Source organism: Denticeps clupeoides, chromosome 1 (genome assembly GCF_900700375.1).
Source record: "Denticeps clupeoides chromosome 1, fDenClu1.1, whole genome shotgun sequence".
In the NCBI taxonomy this organism is placed as follows: domain Eukaryota; kingdom Metazoa; phylum Chordata; class Actinopteri; order Clupeiformes; family Denticipitidae; genus Denticeps; species Denticeps clupeoides.
This window is the reverse complement of record NC_041707.1, coordinates 2,247,221-2,260,908: the sequence shown is the minus strand read 5'-3', so window position 1 is coordinate 2,260,908 and position 13,688 is coordinate 2,247,221. Positions and strand designations below refer to the sequence as shown.

General features: G+C 47.3%; 1 protein-coding gene across 1 annotated transcript in view; it reads left to right on the top strand.

The window, feature by feature from the left end:
- The window catches only part of LOC114791985 (latent-transforming growth factor beta-binding protein 2-like), a 75,453-nt gene that overhangs the window by 28,382 nt on the left and 33,383 nt on the right, over positions 1 to 13,688 (top strand). Inside the window, exons 4-8 of the mRNA XM_028982626.1 lie at positions 1,784 to 1,986; positions 2,915 to 3,085; positions 6,212 to 6,409; positions 7,555 to 7,808; positions 9,587 to 9,689. Of these exons, the coding sequence (XP_028838459.1) occupies positions 1,784 to 1,986; positions 2,915 to 3,085; positions 6,212 to 6,409; positions 7,555 to 7,808; positions 9,587 to 9,689 (929 nt within the window). The remainder of the gene's footprint in view (positions 1 to 1,783; positions 1,987 to 2,914; positions 3,086 to 6,211; positions 6,410 to 7,554; positions 7,809 to 9,586; positions 9,690 to 13,688) is intronic.

Sequence of the window (13,688 nt, the reverse complement as noted above, 5' to 3'; positions counted from 1 at the left end):
ACCGGTGCTAATTGGTATCAAAGTCTGGTATCATTGACCTGAGAATTTTTTTCATGTTCAAACTTGGCAAAATAAATGCCAATTTCCGAATCACCCTGGCGATCTCCATCGCTGCAATAGAGACATTATACTGGGAGAACAAGGGAAGTAGTTGCTCGGCGAGATCCGGTCTGACCGGTGTGGGACGTTGGAAGACCAGTTGACCCTCCTAGATAGCAATCTTGGACGAACTTGGTCAGATTTAGGTCACCCTGGTAAGAAAACCGGCGGCCAGGATCTGAAAGCGTCTGGTTTAGCCCAGCAAGTGAGCGGATTGAGTCGACATGATGCGTGCGCGTCTCCTGATACGAGGACGCCTTTGTCGTCTTGGTTGTGGGCTCTGGTTACGTTGGCAGTAGGTGCGCTCCTCCCGGCATGTCCGGGCCTGATGCCTCCAGCTGCACCGCGGCCTCGTCTGATGCCGTGTTTGTGTGCGTCTGCTCCGGATCTGTGTCTTCTGGTTGTCTGTAATGCGGATGGTATGCAGCGTTCGTTGTGCAGGCCCTTTACATCTGGCTTCCTCGCTGAGAGGTGGCTGGTGCGGTGTGGCAGGTGTACGGTGAGGAACCCAAATTCCCCATTTTCATTCTTATGATTACTAATGTGTGTACCAGTTTATGAGCGACGTATAATATATCTCCACAGGTGAATCGCAGGTCATAGAAAAAAACATCTGAAACAACGTAATAGAAAATATTCGAAGCCTTTGACGCTAAATAAATTCCGTTTTTACTGACAGGGAAACTAGCGTGTTGTTACTGCTATGCTACGCTAACAAGATAAAAAATAAAACTGAAGGTAATCCTATAGGGCTGAAATAAAATTAAACTCAAATTAAAGACTGATTTCAGATCAGCCGTGAGAAAAATCAGATCAATCCGAATGTTAGCGATGTGCTAATGCTAAGGAAAACAGAGTAAATATGTGTTACTGGTAATAGTTACTAGTAGATGTAAAAAAACATGGTATAGAGCAAAGAAATCAGTAAAATCGAATCGTATCTCATCTTGCATACAGTAGCTCTCCAAGCTGCACATTGAACCAGGTTTACGGCGAATACAGGGGGGTCAGAGGTCGGTTGCCCCTATAAAAGGGATTTTCTTTAGGTTCTGTATTCAGCTCCTTTTCATTTGTCCTCGAGTGATTCGTTTATTTCTGGTGAAGTGCAGTACTGTCTGAGGGAGGGGTTCTCGTGTTCTCAAGAACATGCTAGATGGACTTTGCTAGCTTCTACACTATCTAAAAAAACAAACAAAAAAAGGACACGGTGGCCTAGCGGGTAAGGAAGCGGACCCGCAATCAAAAGGTTGCAGGTTCGAATCCTGAATCCTTTGTGGTGCAGTGTGGTGCCGAGAACATGGCTCTTCGGGAGGAGTTTGATGGTTTTCGGCAGCTGTTCCTCCGGTTGGGGGGGACGTCTTGTGAATTTCAGACATTTGGCATTGATGGGGACACTTTTACGGGAGGGCCTTGCGTCTTGTGCGAGCGCACTGGAGGTACGGGAAGTATTAATGGTTTTTGGAAGCGACGCTGACATGACTGTGCGTCACGCTGTCACTTCTCTGTAAACTCAAGTGGCATTTTCAGGACTTCTGTGGTTGAATGAGACACACAGGGTATCACGTAACCGCGGTGTGATGTCCACAGCTGCACATTGGGATCAAAACAGGGCCACTTGTACCTGACTGTTAGGGACCTGAAGATTATGGGGTTTTTATTTGCCTTTTTGTTTTTTCTTGCACAGCAGACGTGGCTCTTCAGACTTGCAGCAAACAGGCACCTCCAGGACGGTGAAACGTTACCCATCATCCTCTGCTCCTATCATTTCTAACGCGCTGCCAAGCGGGAATGGTCAGGGCAGCCGTGGCGGCCACAGCTCTGGACACCGCGGTCCGAGAGTCCACGTCGGCGGTCAGCTGCAGGAGTCCGTCAGCACCGCGGCAGCAGGTATTCATACGGGAACCCACTGTCCTAATGTCCTAACTACCCATTTTATGGAGACTATGAGTGAAGGATCTAATACAGGGAACTCAAATGCTTTAATCATGAACTCTTTCAGTAAATCATCTCCACTTGAGGTGGTGGAGCTTTGTAATTCTCAGATATGAAAAGTTTGGTTCTGCAACGTAGATGAGTAGGTGCGTCTCTGGTCATCCACACGCCCTCATGTTGCCTCCCATGTTCCATTTAGAATAGAAATAGCTTCTCTCTCGCTCCTGTCCCCTGATCGGACTGGAACATTAGATTAAAGACCTGGCCGGCCTCCAGGCCTCCATTCCGCTCATCGGCTCTCGTCACGCCAGCGAGGGGAGGGGGCGTGGCTTGTCCCAAGCAGCGCCGCGGGGAGGGTTGGGCACCTCTTCAAATCCAGACGTGTGGGGTACGACAGCCGCTGTCCTCACGTTCACCCTGACATCGAACATGAGGGGGGGACGCTCACACTTTAGTTGTCCCTCCCTCCTTCCCCAACCCTGCTTGAGTTAAACAAGCCTCAACACACACACACACACACACACACACACAGAAGGAAAGTAACAGGACGTCATTCCACTGATAATGATTCCGCTGAAAGTAGGCACCCATTCCCTGTGTCTCTCGCCCGTCCTCTCTCTCTCTCTCCCTGTTTCTCTACTCATTTGGACATGTTGTGCCATGACACATCTTTCCTCCAGCTGGACTATGGCACTATCCAGGCACTGGCGCACACACACACACACACACACACACACTCACACACTCTTATAAAGCAGCCCTTCTCCTGCGCTGGCCTGGCAGGGCGTCTGGTCGGCGGTCTGTCTAAGGATGCGGTTCCTCTGTGGTTTTTTTGTGCTGCTGTTCACCCAGACCCCCCTCCTCCACCTCTCCTCCACCCCAGGGGCCAACCTCACCTCGGGCCTGGACCGCATCAAGATCATCTTCACGCCCACCCTGTGCCGCCAGACCTGCGCCGGCGGCCGCTGCCACAACACCTGCGAGAGGGGGGACAAGACCACCATCTACAGCGAGAGCCAGAGCCAGGCGGCCAGGAGCGAGGGCTTCCGTCTCTGTGAGTTCCCGGCTCCGTCTGAGCTGGTCTAAAGGGCCGCGTAAAAGGGAAAATCGGGCTCCTGTACGGAGGCGGTGATGTCGTGTAGGGTCCCCACCTGAGCAGATGCGCTGCCGTGAGAGCCCGAAGCCAAAGGTGGGGGAGAAAAGGGCCGGCGACGCGAGAGGGGATTTAGAAGGAGGGGCTCGGCCCGGCGGTCCCACGCTCCGGCGCGCACCCCCCGGATCCTCGCTCCCTGGGAGAGCAGAGCAGAGCAGAGCAGAGCAGGTAGGGGGTGGCAGGGGTTTTATAGGGATTACAATAAACCCGCCATTATCCCCGGCTTTACCACTCCGGCGGGGACGCGGAGGAGGAAAGGAGCACAAAAGCGAGTCTTCCAGACCCTGGGTGTCTGTTTGGGCGCGTTGAATGGACCACACGCCTGACATGAGAGATCAATTAACACCAGTGGAGGATTAAAGCCCTCAGACGGGAAGGTCTATTCTTCACGGCTCTTTTCAGGCCGGTGGGAGTGTTTACCGAGTAACCGGAGGATCTGGGCCAGTTTTAATAATTGGATTTTTTTACACTGCCGCTGCGGTTAAACATCGTGCTTTCGTGGCGACTGCCGTCCGCGTCTATTAATTAATAACGTGGCATATCCTTCTATTTTTTTTATTGGGTGTAAACGTGTCTTGTTTGTGCTGTACGGCCTGGGCGTTACCATGTTTGGAAGTGGAGAGGAAATAACGCTGCTTCCAGTCACATCATCTGACAATAACCCAGACCTGGAAATAAAAATAAAATGCTCCGAACATCCATAATGCTTGAGTTTTGCCCGTGTCTTGACGGGATTGTTGGGAATGGTTCAACTTTGACCCCAAAGCACGTCAAACAGAAATCAGTTATCATATGCAAGTTATTATCAGGTCTGAGTAAAGACAAGCTTCAGAACTGAAAGTTAGTCTTCGGTTCATAATTTCATTTTTCATTTTCTGACTCACGTCTAAGATGCCTGCTGACAAATTCAAGTGACCAGAATGACCTTTTTTTTAAATTATATTTTGTAAATGCAAGATCTGATAAAAATGGTCTGATGAAAAGACTGTGAATCTTTGTTCATTGTAGTGATTATTGTAACGTTTATATCATGAGCAGAACACAAATCATGAGCTGATCTCAAGGCTTAAATGTGATGTGCATTCACTCTTAATGCCAATTAAAGGTATGGAAATGTGAAAAGCATTTCATTGATATTTTAAAACCGAATGGTCTGTTTAAATTGTGCAGTTGGGTTATTGGAGTGCAGCAAATCCAACAGTATGATAAAATAGTTTTTTTTGTGTGTGTAATAATGCTGAGATCACTAAAAAAATGTCCATCATAGAAGTTGAAGTTGTGCTTTATTGTCATTTCAGCTACATGTTAGACAATCTGGTGTTACATGTAATATTAAAACTAAGTTTAACAAACAGATGGACAGGGATACGATACGGACGGACGGGCAGGGAGACGGACGGATGGGTGGACAGGGAGTGTGTGTGTGTGTGTGTGTGTGTGGATCTGTCTTTGTTGTATTCTGATAAAAGCACACTGGTTGAAGTGTTCAGTTTCAAGGTTAATGTGAAAGGACACACCCTCTAATATTTCTGTATTATTTGTCTTATTTGCCCTATTAAATGTGCATACTTCTCCACAACCCACTTTGTCCAGACATGAGGAACAGCTACATGCTCTGCTTTTCATGACTTATGGATACATGAACTGCCTGTTTGTTAGATTTATGTTCCAATTAATCGCTTTTCAGGAACAGGTCGCACATCCTCGCGATGTTTCGGCTTCAGAAATCAAGAGAAATTAAGAGCTTGTGTAAGATGGGATTTGTATATTTTATTCTGACTGAGACTCTTCACATTTAAGTGTTTGGTATTCTTGTGTGTGTGTGAATGTGTGTGTGTGAATGTGTGTGAGTGTTTCTTTCAGGAATGCGTTTGTGAGAGTAAACAGTTATCTCATGCTGTTGCAATGTAAGGGTAAGAGCAGACTGGATGAGACGGTGGGACAGTGAGCAGCTTCTTACACACACACACACACACACACACACACACACACACTCACACACATACAAACACACTCTCACACACACACATGGCTTCCAGCCCCTGAGCTTTGCGTACTTCTCCAGTGTGGAACTGTATTTACTGGAAAAAGAGCGGTGGAATGTGAGGGCACTGCCAGTAGAGCATGGTTCTGGTGTGTGTGTGTGTGTGTGTGTGTGTGTGTGTGAGGCTGGAAGATCAGGAGGGCGGAGGAGAAGTAAACCAGTGGGACCAGTGAGGCGCTGGCGTCCAGGTTGAGGCTGATGTGACGTCACATGTCCGTCTCCCCACCCGTCCGCGGCGGCGGTACTAGAGCAGGACTCGAGCGCTGTTATTAATGGAGTCTAACCGGAGCTCATTCCCTACGTGCCAATGAGCACAGACTCAAAAAAAAAAAAAAGTTTATTTATGGCGGAACAAATCGTTTTCTTACACACACACACACACACACACACACACACACTCACGGCAAGTCTGTTTTTCATATCAAGCACACCACCAATTTTATTTATTTTCTCCAAAGCTGCCATTTTATCGTGGCCTGAATTTCGTCACACGTTCTACCCGACTAATATTCATTATGAAAATTGAAATTTTCCTGCCCGTCTTTATCGGAAACCAGATTTGCGAGAGAGCTTCACAGAGAGCTGCAATTGCGCTCATCAGAAAGATGCATAGATTTCTACATTACCTTCACACAGCATAGAATGTATGTAGGAAGTGAGCAGAATGAAAAAAAGTTTATTAAAATGACGGGTTAGACTGATGAGTGATTAAAGGAAGTCGTTCCTGGCGCAGCGGGTGTGTCTCCGGTCTGGGGAAGCCGGTCGGAGTGAATTTGAGGTGGGACGCCGGGGGCAGAGCTGCATGGCTCAGCTTTTTATGTGGTGTGGCATAAATCTGTCAAATGAAAGCCAGCGGTCACTTTCCTTAAGGACCTGCTGTTCCTGATGAACTGGAAACCAGTTCTGCTGTTGATATTGGAATAAAGCATCAGAAATCGTCGATTTTCAGTCGGTTTTTTTTTTTTTTTGGTGTTTCCCTCCAGTCTTCTGCCAGATCCCCTGTCTGAATGGGGGCCACTGCATCGGACAGAACCAATGCTGGTGTCCATCGAACTCCACGGGGAAGTTCTGCCACCTGCCAGCCCCGCCTCCAAGCAAGCCCGCCCCCGGACGGAGGGCCGACGGCAACCAGAGCGGCTCCTCCCGCTCAATGTACACCCTGCCCTTGTCCAACCAGCAAGGTGACCAATCGAAACGCTTCTTCATTACACACACTGTTCTAATGGCTTCATTTACTTCCTTCTCGCCCCTTCCTACTCTGCACAAAGAGGATCATGGGAAAATAACGGCCCGTGTCCAGACGCTCGCAGCGGCCCGGCGTGTTTATTCCTTCAGAATTCCTGCATTAAGCCCCGAAGTGACTCGGGTGATAAATCACGACTGTGCGGATGATTTCATGTTGACTCGAGTGAAGTCGTTACTGAGCGAGATATTTTTCCGTTTTTTTTATGAGCGTTTCTTCCATTTCTGATGCTCGCAAGCCAAACATTAGTCTCACATTCCTCATCCTGGGCCGCGGCGCTTGGAGCAGGAAGAGTTATTCCTGCTATTGTTCTCAGCTATCAGCGGGCACGAATGAATATGAAAACCAGAGGGGGGGGGGGGGGGGGGGGGCATAACATGGCCAGAAACGCCCGGTTCCCCAAATACGATCCTGAAGAGGAGCCTTTTCATCTCTCCTCCTGTAAGTGAAAGCAGGAGCCCTCGACGGCCCTTTAAACTCGGCGTCGGTGTGCTAACGATGCTGCCGCTGTGGCGCGGGCCACATCTGGGCGCGGTTACGTAAGAGCCTCGCGTCCTCGGAGCGCATCTCGGCCCAGTGTGGTCGCCGTCAGGCCAGGAGGAAGGCCTGACGGCGGAGGTGAGGTCTTCGTGGTGTCCACCGGACCACCGGACACTTCTCGTCGTCTCCATCTTCATCTCGTCAGAGCCTCTGTAAGCATGCATGCATTCCTGCAGACTCTGCTGCGCAGCGCCACCTCTCTGGTTGTGGTGGAAGGTTCTTGTTAAGGCTGGTGAGGTTTACATTTACATTTACAGCTTTTATAAGACGCCCTTATCCAGAGCGACTTACAATCAGTATTACAGGGACAGTCCCCCTGGAGCAACTTAGGGTTAAGTGTCTTGCTCAGGGACACAATGGTAGTAAGTGGGATTTGAACCTGGGTCTTCTGGTTCATAGGCGAGTGTGTTACCCACTAGGCTACTACCACCCTTGTTGGAAAGACACGAGGCTGCTTGGGTTCTGTTGACTGTTCTATTGCCAATTAATTGAGCTTTTGATGTTTTTGTGTGTGTGTGTGTGTGTGTGTGTGTGTGTGGACAGCGTCCCTGCACCCTTCTCTGGTAAACGTGCACATCCAGCACCCCCCTGAGACGGAGGTTCAGGTGCACCAGGTGGCTCGGGTTAAGCCAGGTCACACGGGACAGAATCACAGCTCACACTCCGTGCAGCAGCGTTCCCACCCCAACGGAAACGGGCACGGAAACGGGCACGGCAACGGGCACGGAAACGGCAGGCCGCAAACCAAGCAGGACGCCTACGTGGGCAGGTGTTTCCAGGAGACCGTGGATGGAAAGGTACGCACCAGGGAATTTACACAGAACCGCACACCATGACACAACGAAATATGTCCTCTGCCCATCACCCTTAGTGGGCAGCCATGAAAGGACCTTCAAAGGAAGCGCTTTAGTATATATTGTATATATATTGTTTGATGAGGTTATAATATGTATGAGATATGTATATGTGTGTGTGTGTATATAATTTAAAATAATTGTTTTTAACTTCACCTGAAAAAAACAGATTGATCCAGTATAGTTTCCAGTTGTTAAATTATGCATAAATAATAAATAACGCATCTTGATCTCAGACAATAACGGTGTGGCGTTGCTAACCGCAACCCAATCTTCTAATGTAATGCAGCAACCATTGCAGCAACAACACGACCGCTTTACCCTCGAACAGTCTAAACTACTTTTTTGTGTGTTTTATTCACACTCTTCAACTTGACAGTATTACTTATGGAACATGTTCACGTATGATGAGATGGAAGGGTTGTGGTAAGATCTGAACGCCCCCGGTGGTCTGGAGGTGTAACGACAGCGATGGCCGACCGCGACAGGATGTTTCCCTTCAGCAGTACTGTCTCCAGGCTACAGGAAGCCCCACTCTGTCTCTGATTTACACTTCAGCCGGGATTTCTGAGCCCCCGGCACACACCTCCCAGGACCAGCTCACCATGTGTTGTGATAGCATGGAGGCAGGAGAAGGAAAAAATACCAGCGTGTTGGATGGGCTAGAAAAAGATGGAGAGAAAGAACGAGAGGAAGTGAATAAGGACAGAGACTTTCCTGCCAAAGCATGACCACAGGAAATATCTGTTAGAATTGGACGGGATTCATCATTGTCTTTGTCCCGTTCTCCTCTGAATTCAGCTGGACGCCGCCGACTGGAACCTGGAATTGAAATGCGTCGTCACGTAACCGCATGTGCAGCTCAGCGATGATGTTGAGGAACATTAAGAAGTCACGAAGAGAGACGGGTGCATGTATGTAGGGGTGTGTCAGGTCTTTAGAAGGCCCAGGGCCGCTCATCAGGACTGAGAACTGGGACAGATCTCGGCTGAATCTGTCTGATGCTGGCTAGGTGTTGGAATTGATCTCATAAACGATGCATCACGATGCAGACGTACATGATTCTGCATGGATGCTGTGCAGAACTTAATCGGTTGGATCATAATGCTGTTGTTTGGTGGTTTGAAAAGTGAAAGTGAAGTGATTGTCCTTGTGAAACCAGGGAAACGTGTCCTCTGTATTTAACCATCACCCTTGGTGAGCAGTGGGCAGCCATGACAGGCGCCCGGGGAGCAGGGTGTGGGTACGGTTCTTCCTTCAGAAGGACCTCAGTGGCACCTTGGCGGGTCGGGGATTCGAACCGGCAACCTTCTGATTACGGGTCCCCTTCCTTACCTACTAGGCCACCAATCAATTTTCTAGTTATAAAGTAATGCCGGTAGTGACTCTCCGTACGCTCCGGTAGTTCGACCTCAAAATCGACACCCTTTGAACAACAGACACGTTTTTATTGCGCTTTGTTGCCGAGTTCGATTGCCATTCGCTTGACTTGTTTAAAGTTCGACGGGATTTCGGCAGAAATGGATTTTGACTCCATCCTTTGAAAAGCTGTCGGTGTTCGGTCGGCGCTCACCAGACGAGGCCTGAACTCTCATCTCACTGCCCGATTTGAAAACATTTTCTTATTAGTGCCGAATAATGCGAAGGTTCACACCTCTTCTGCTAGCATACATATGGAGCTGTGAAGTGTGTGTGTGTGTGTGTGTGTGTGTGTGTTGCAGTGTGGGAAGCCACTACCAGGGCTGACCAAGCAGGATGACTGCTGTGGCAGCATCGGTGCATCGTGGGGCTTGAACAAGTGTACAGAGTGCCCCAGCAAACCAGGTAAAGCAGCACTCGCACGCCCCCCTCCTCTCGCTCTCTCTCTTTCTGGGTGTGTCCCATCTCCCTCTCTCTCTTTGAACAAACAAGGACACACCCCTGGTCTCAATAAATGCGACGTGAAAGGGTAAGTATGGTTCAGATTATTGTACATTCCTCGTACTGTATATTTCATCCGCAGTGTAATCCCTGTCTTTTTGAGCCTCTGTGTGCACGTTGCTGATCGGATGTAGGCTTTGTTTTTTTATGAGTTTTTCCCGCTGCTTGATCTGTTGTTCTTTCGAAAGCTTTTGGAACGCGACACCCCCAGAGTCATTTCTAAATGCCATCTGAGGCTCACTCTGCGTTTTAGAGGGAAACTAATTCATCCTGGATCACACAACAGAGGTTCATTCATTTTTTTAACATTATAGTGAGTGGAACCAGCTCTTTTTCTGGAAAAAACTTTATATTACTGTGTCATAGGGACACATTTTTAGTCATTGTCACAAATCCTGTGCTCTTTCTCATTTTGTATCTTGGTACATAACTTTTATATATAAAAGCTTTGTATGACTTATTGTAACGTGGCCTGTGAAATGAAATGTGACCCTAAAAATAACTCTTCCGGCCTTATTTTATCAGCTTCAGTTTAACAAATCATAATTAATTAAATAGTCATATTAAATAAGTAACTAACCACTTATTCAGGCTAATGCTGCTAATGATATGAAAATGGTAAAATCACCAGGCCACGTCAGTCCAGGCCCCCAGTTTGTGACTCGACCGACGTCACAGTCCAGTAAAGTGCCATTTCTTCCCAGGGTTGTTTTATTCGCCATGCTGGACGGTGGTAAAAGGGGTGCCGTGTGTCAAGCCTGACGGGTTGATGTAATGGAGGTGACGACAGCCCGGCTCTGTCACTTCCAGAACTCCAGGGAGGCAGCAGGCCTTGCGGATGTAATGCATTATGAGGTCAGATTTTGTGAATTCCTCTCCTTAATGAGAGGCAGATTGAGGAAGAGACAGTAGGCCCTGGCCTCTTCAGATGAGCAGTGATGCTGACACGATCGCTTATTTCGAAATATGATTTGCTGGTCGGTTGGGAAGAGGCCAGAGGATAACATTCCTGGATTAACTTTTAGTTTGCTGGTGAGAACTAATAATCTGAAATCATGTAGATTCCTTCTGTAAAATATCAGACGGATCCGCCCTGATCTATCAACACAGGCCACCCAGGTCCTGGTTCAGTCCTTAGTAATCTCACGACTGGATTACTGCAACTCCCTTCTAGCTGGTCTACCTCTATGTTCCATCCGACCTCTACAACTCATACAAAATGCAGCAGCACCTTCCCAAGTTCTCCACACCGCCCCTCTGCTACGTTCCCTCCACTGGCTCCCAGTAGCTGCACGCATCAGGTTCCAAATACTGATGCTGGCCTACAAAGCCAAACATGGAGTAGCACCATCCTACCTCACAGCCCTTATTACACCTCACACTGAATACAGTTCCACCAGCGTTACGTCAGACATTTTTATGGGAATCAGGTTGATCCAGACCTTCAACAAGAAGGATCATGTGATCGGACCTCGTATACTCTGAGCCTCCAGTACTGCTCGCCTGGTCCCTCCATCTCTGAAGGTAAAAGGAAGACATTCATCTAGACTCTTCTCTTGGCTACTTCATCAGTGTTCAAATGCCGTAAATGTAAGGAGTAGAACAGAAATTTGCAGATGGACAAATGGAATTTAAATATCACTGAACCCGGCACTCATACTGCAGAATCAGCTGAGCATGAGCTGAACATTGTGCAATGCTATGAAATGTGTGATGGACTTCCAAGGGAACTCCTACTGCAGCTCTGGAACAGGAGGGTCCCGCTAATCGCCCACAGGGCCTCCATTCATGGGGACAGAAAGGGTGGAGGGCCAAAGCCTAGTTCCACAACCTCCCATATGAGATCATCTTTTACCCGAGTTCATCGAGCGCAAACGAGCACTTATTATGGTTTATTAGTCACGATCAAATATTGAACACTTGCAAATAATTACATCAGCAGCAGAACTTTTGAGTTCGTTCCAGCAGCATTCGGTCGATGCATCTATAAAAAGAAAACTGCTGCTTGCTGTATATGTCAACACGAGCTTGATACGTCTGCATCCAGACTTAATAAGAAAAAAATTTATTACTATTAAATTCTATTAATCCAGAAAATAATAGCTCTATTTACTCTTTTAAACATACATGGTGATCATAACCATGTTCATTTACAAAACTGATTATACAATATATTTTATATATGATTGCTTCGATCAGGCTTCGATCAAGTCCAGCATCTCCTCCACATAATGTATTATAATCATGTTCATCATATAAATATGTAATCAGATTCACATTTAACAATCACCATGTTGACTATTTTTAATATTTACAAGTGCAGATGCACGTTCCTGCCGCCCACTGTAGGTGGTGCTGCGATATTTAATGAACATCTTCAATCATCGTATAATGGCATCTCATCTCTTGGGACGTGGTGATTTGTTCAGCTGTCAAGCTACAATGTAACATTTTGTAAAAAAAAATTATTGACACAAATTATTCATCTAAAGCAACATATGACTACTTTTGGAGGAAGCTTTTGCGAATTTCTGACCTTTGGTACAACACAGAAGTACCCTGTTGCCCTGCTGGAAAAGGTTTCTCTAATCAGGGTTTGGCACAGAGGGCCACAAGTACAAAATGGAAACCCTTGTGATTAAAGAGCTTTGTGTTTGCTCTTGGTCTGGACCATGTCACCAGAAAACAAGCCACTTCCTTTCTTTTTCAGGCTCAGTTTTCCTCTCTTTCAATTTGATAATGTGGTTCAGTCGGAGATTTGACACTTCCAGTTGACAGACATTACATAGTGAACCTATGTCCGATCACATGATCCTTCTTGTTGAAGGTCTGGATCAACCTGATTCCCATAAAAATGTCTGACGTAATGCTGGTGGAACTGTCAAGGAGGCAGGGTGGTCTTCACCATGATGCCACTGAAATTACCTCTTCAACTTTTTTTTTGTTTTTCTGAGGTCACCATTTATTAGGTCACCTCCTGTCATTTTTTTCTTCCTCTAAATTAGACAATTTTACTGTTCACCTTATTGAGTCTAACGCCGTTGGGAATTTTTGAGAAATTGCTGTTATAAACTAATAAGTGACTTCACAGGAGCTATTTGTGGGGGACTGGAGTGGGTGGTGGTTGTGTGTGTTGGGTGACGTGGACAACAGGGTCATGGAGACATGTTTTAAAGTTTTGAATATTGTGCATGTCTCCATATGAGAGAGTAGCCTACACTATTGATGGGAAAACAGTGAAAAGGAACAATGCACTCTGCTTTCCCCTCTTAACTAGATACAAGTGGGACTGCGTTGATTTCAGAATTCAAAATGGTTGTCAGGGATGAGCTGATGAATTGTCCTTCCATGCTTCCATCCTCAGTTGGTGTCCTCCTTTAAAGCGAATGTACCTTCATGTGGGATTATGTTTTAGCTGCAATCAGCTGCTTTTTGGAAGAACACAGTCTGACTCTCACGTCAGGATGAGTTACTGCGCTGAAAGGATAAGGGTACGCTGCAAGCTCATATTTTGGGCAGGATTAGCACGGACCCTTGGCCCCTCGTACAGTGGGGGTCTTGCATGTGACCTATTTATGTGTCCGGATTCATCAGTTATTCCAGGCAGGGTCGTTTTAACCTCCCACTGTGTGGCAGCGGAGGTCATGACCTGTCCAGAATATTCCCAGACCGTCAGGAACGCGATCCAGTTGATCATGTGAGTGGAATTTGTACCTGATGAATGGTGACAGCCATGGAAGCTGGGGGTGCGTTTGATTGAAGTATCCTGTAGTCCCTGTTTAGAAACTGGTCACCGACAACCTTGGAAAAGCTGACATTGTTCCCACGACACTAATTTACACTCCGCCAGCCCCTTTCTGACCCGTGCTGCTGAAAGAGAACTTCCTGTAACTCCAAGCATGA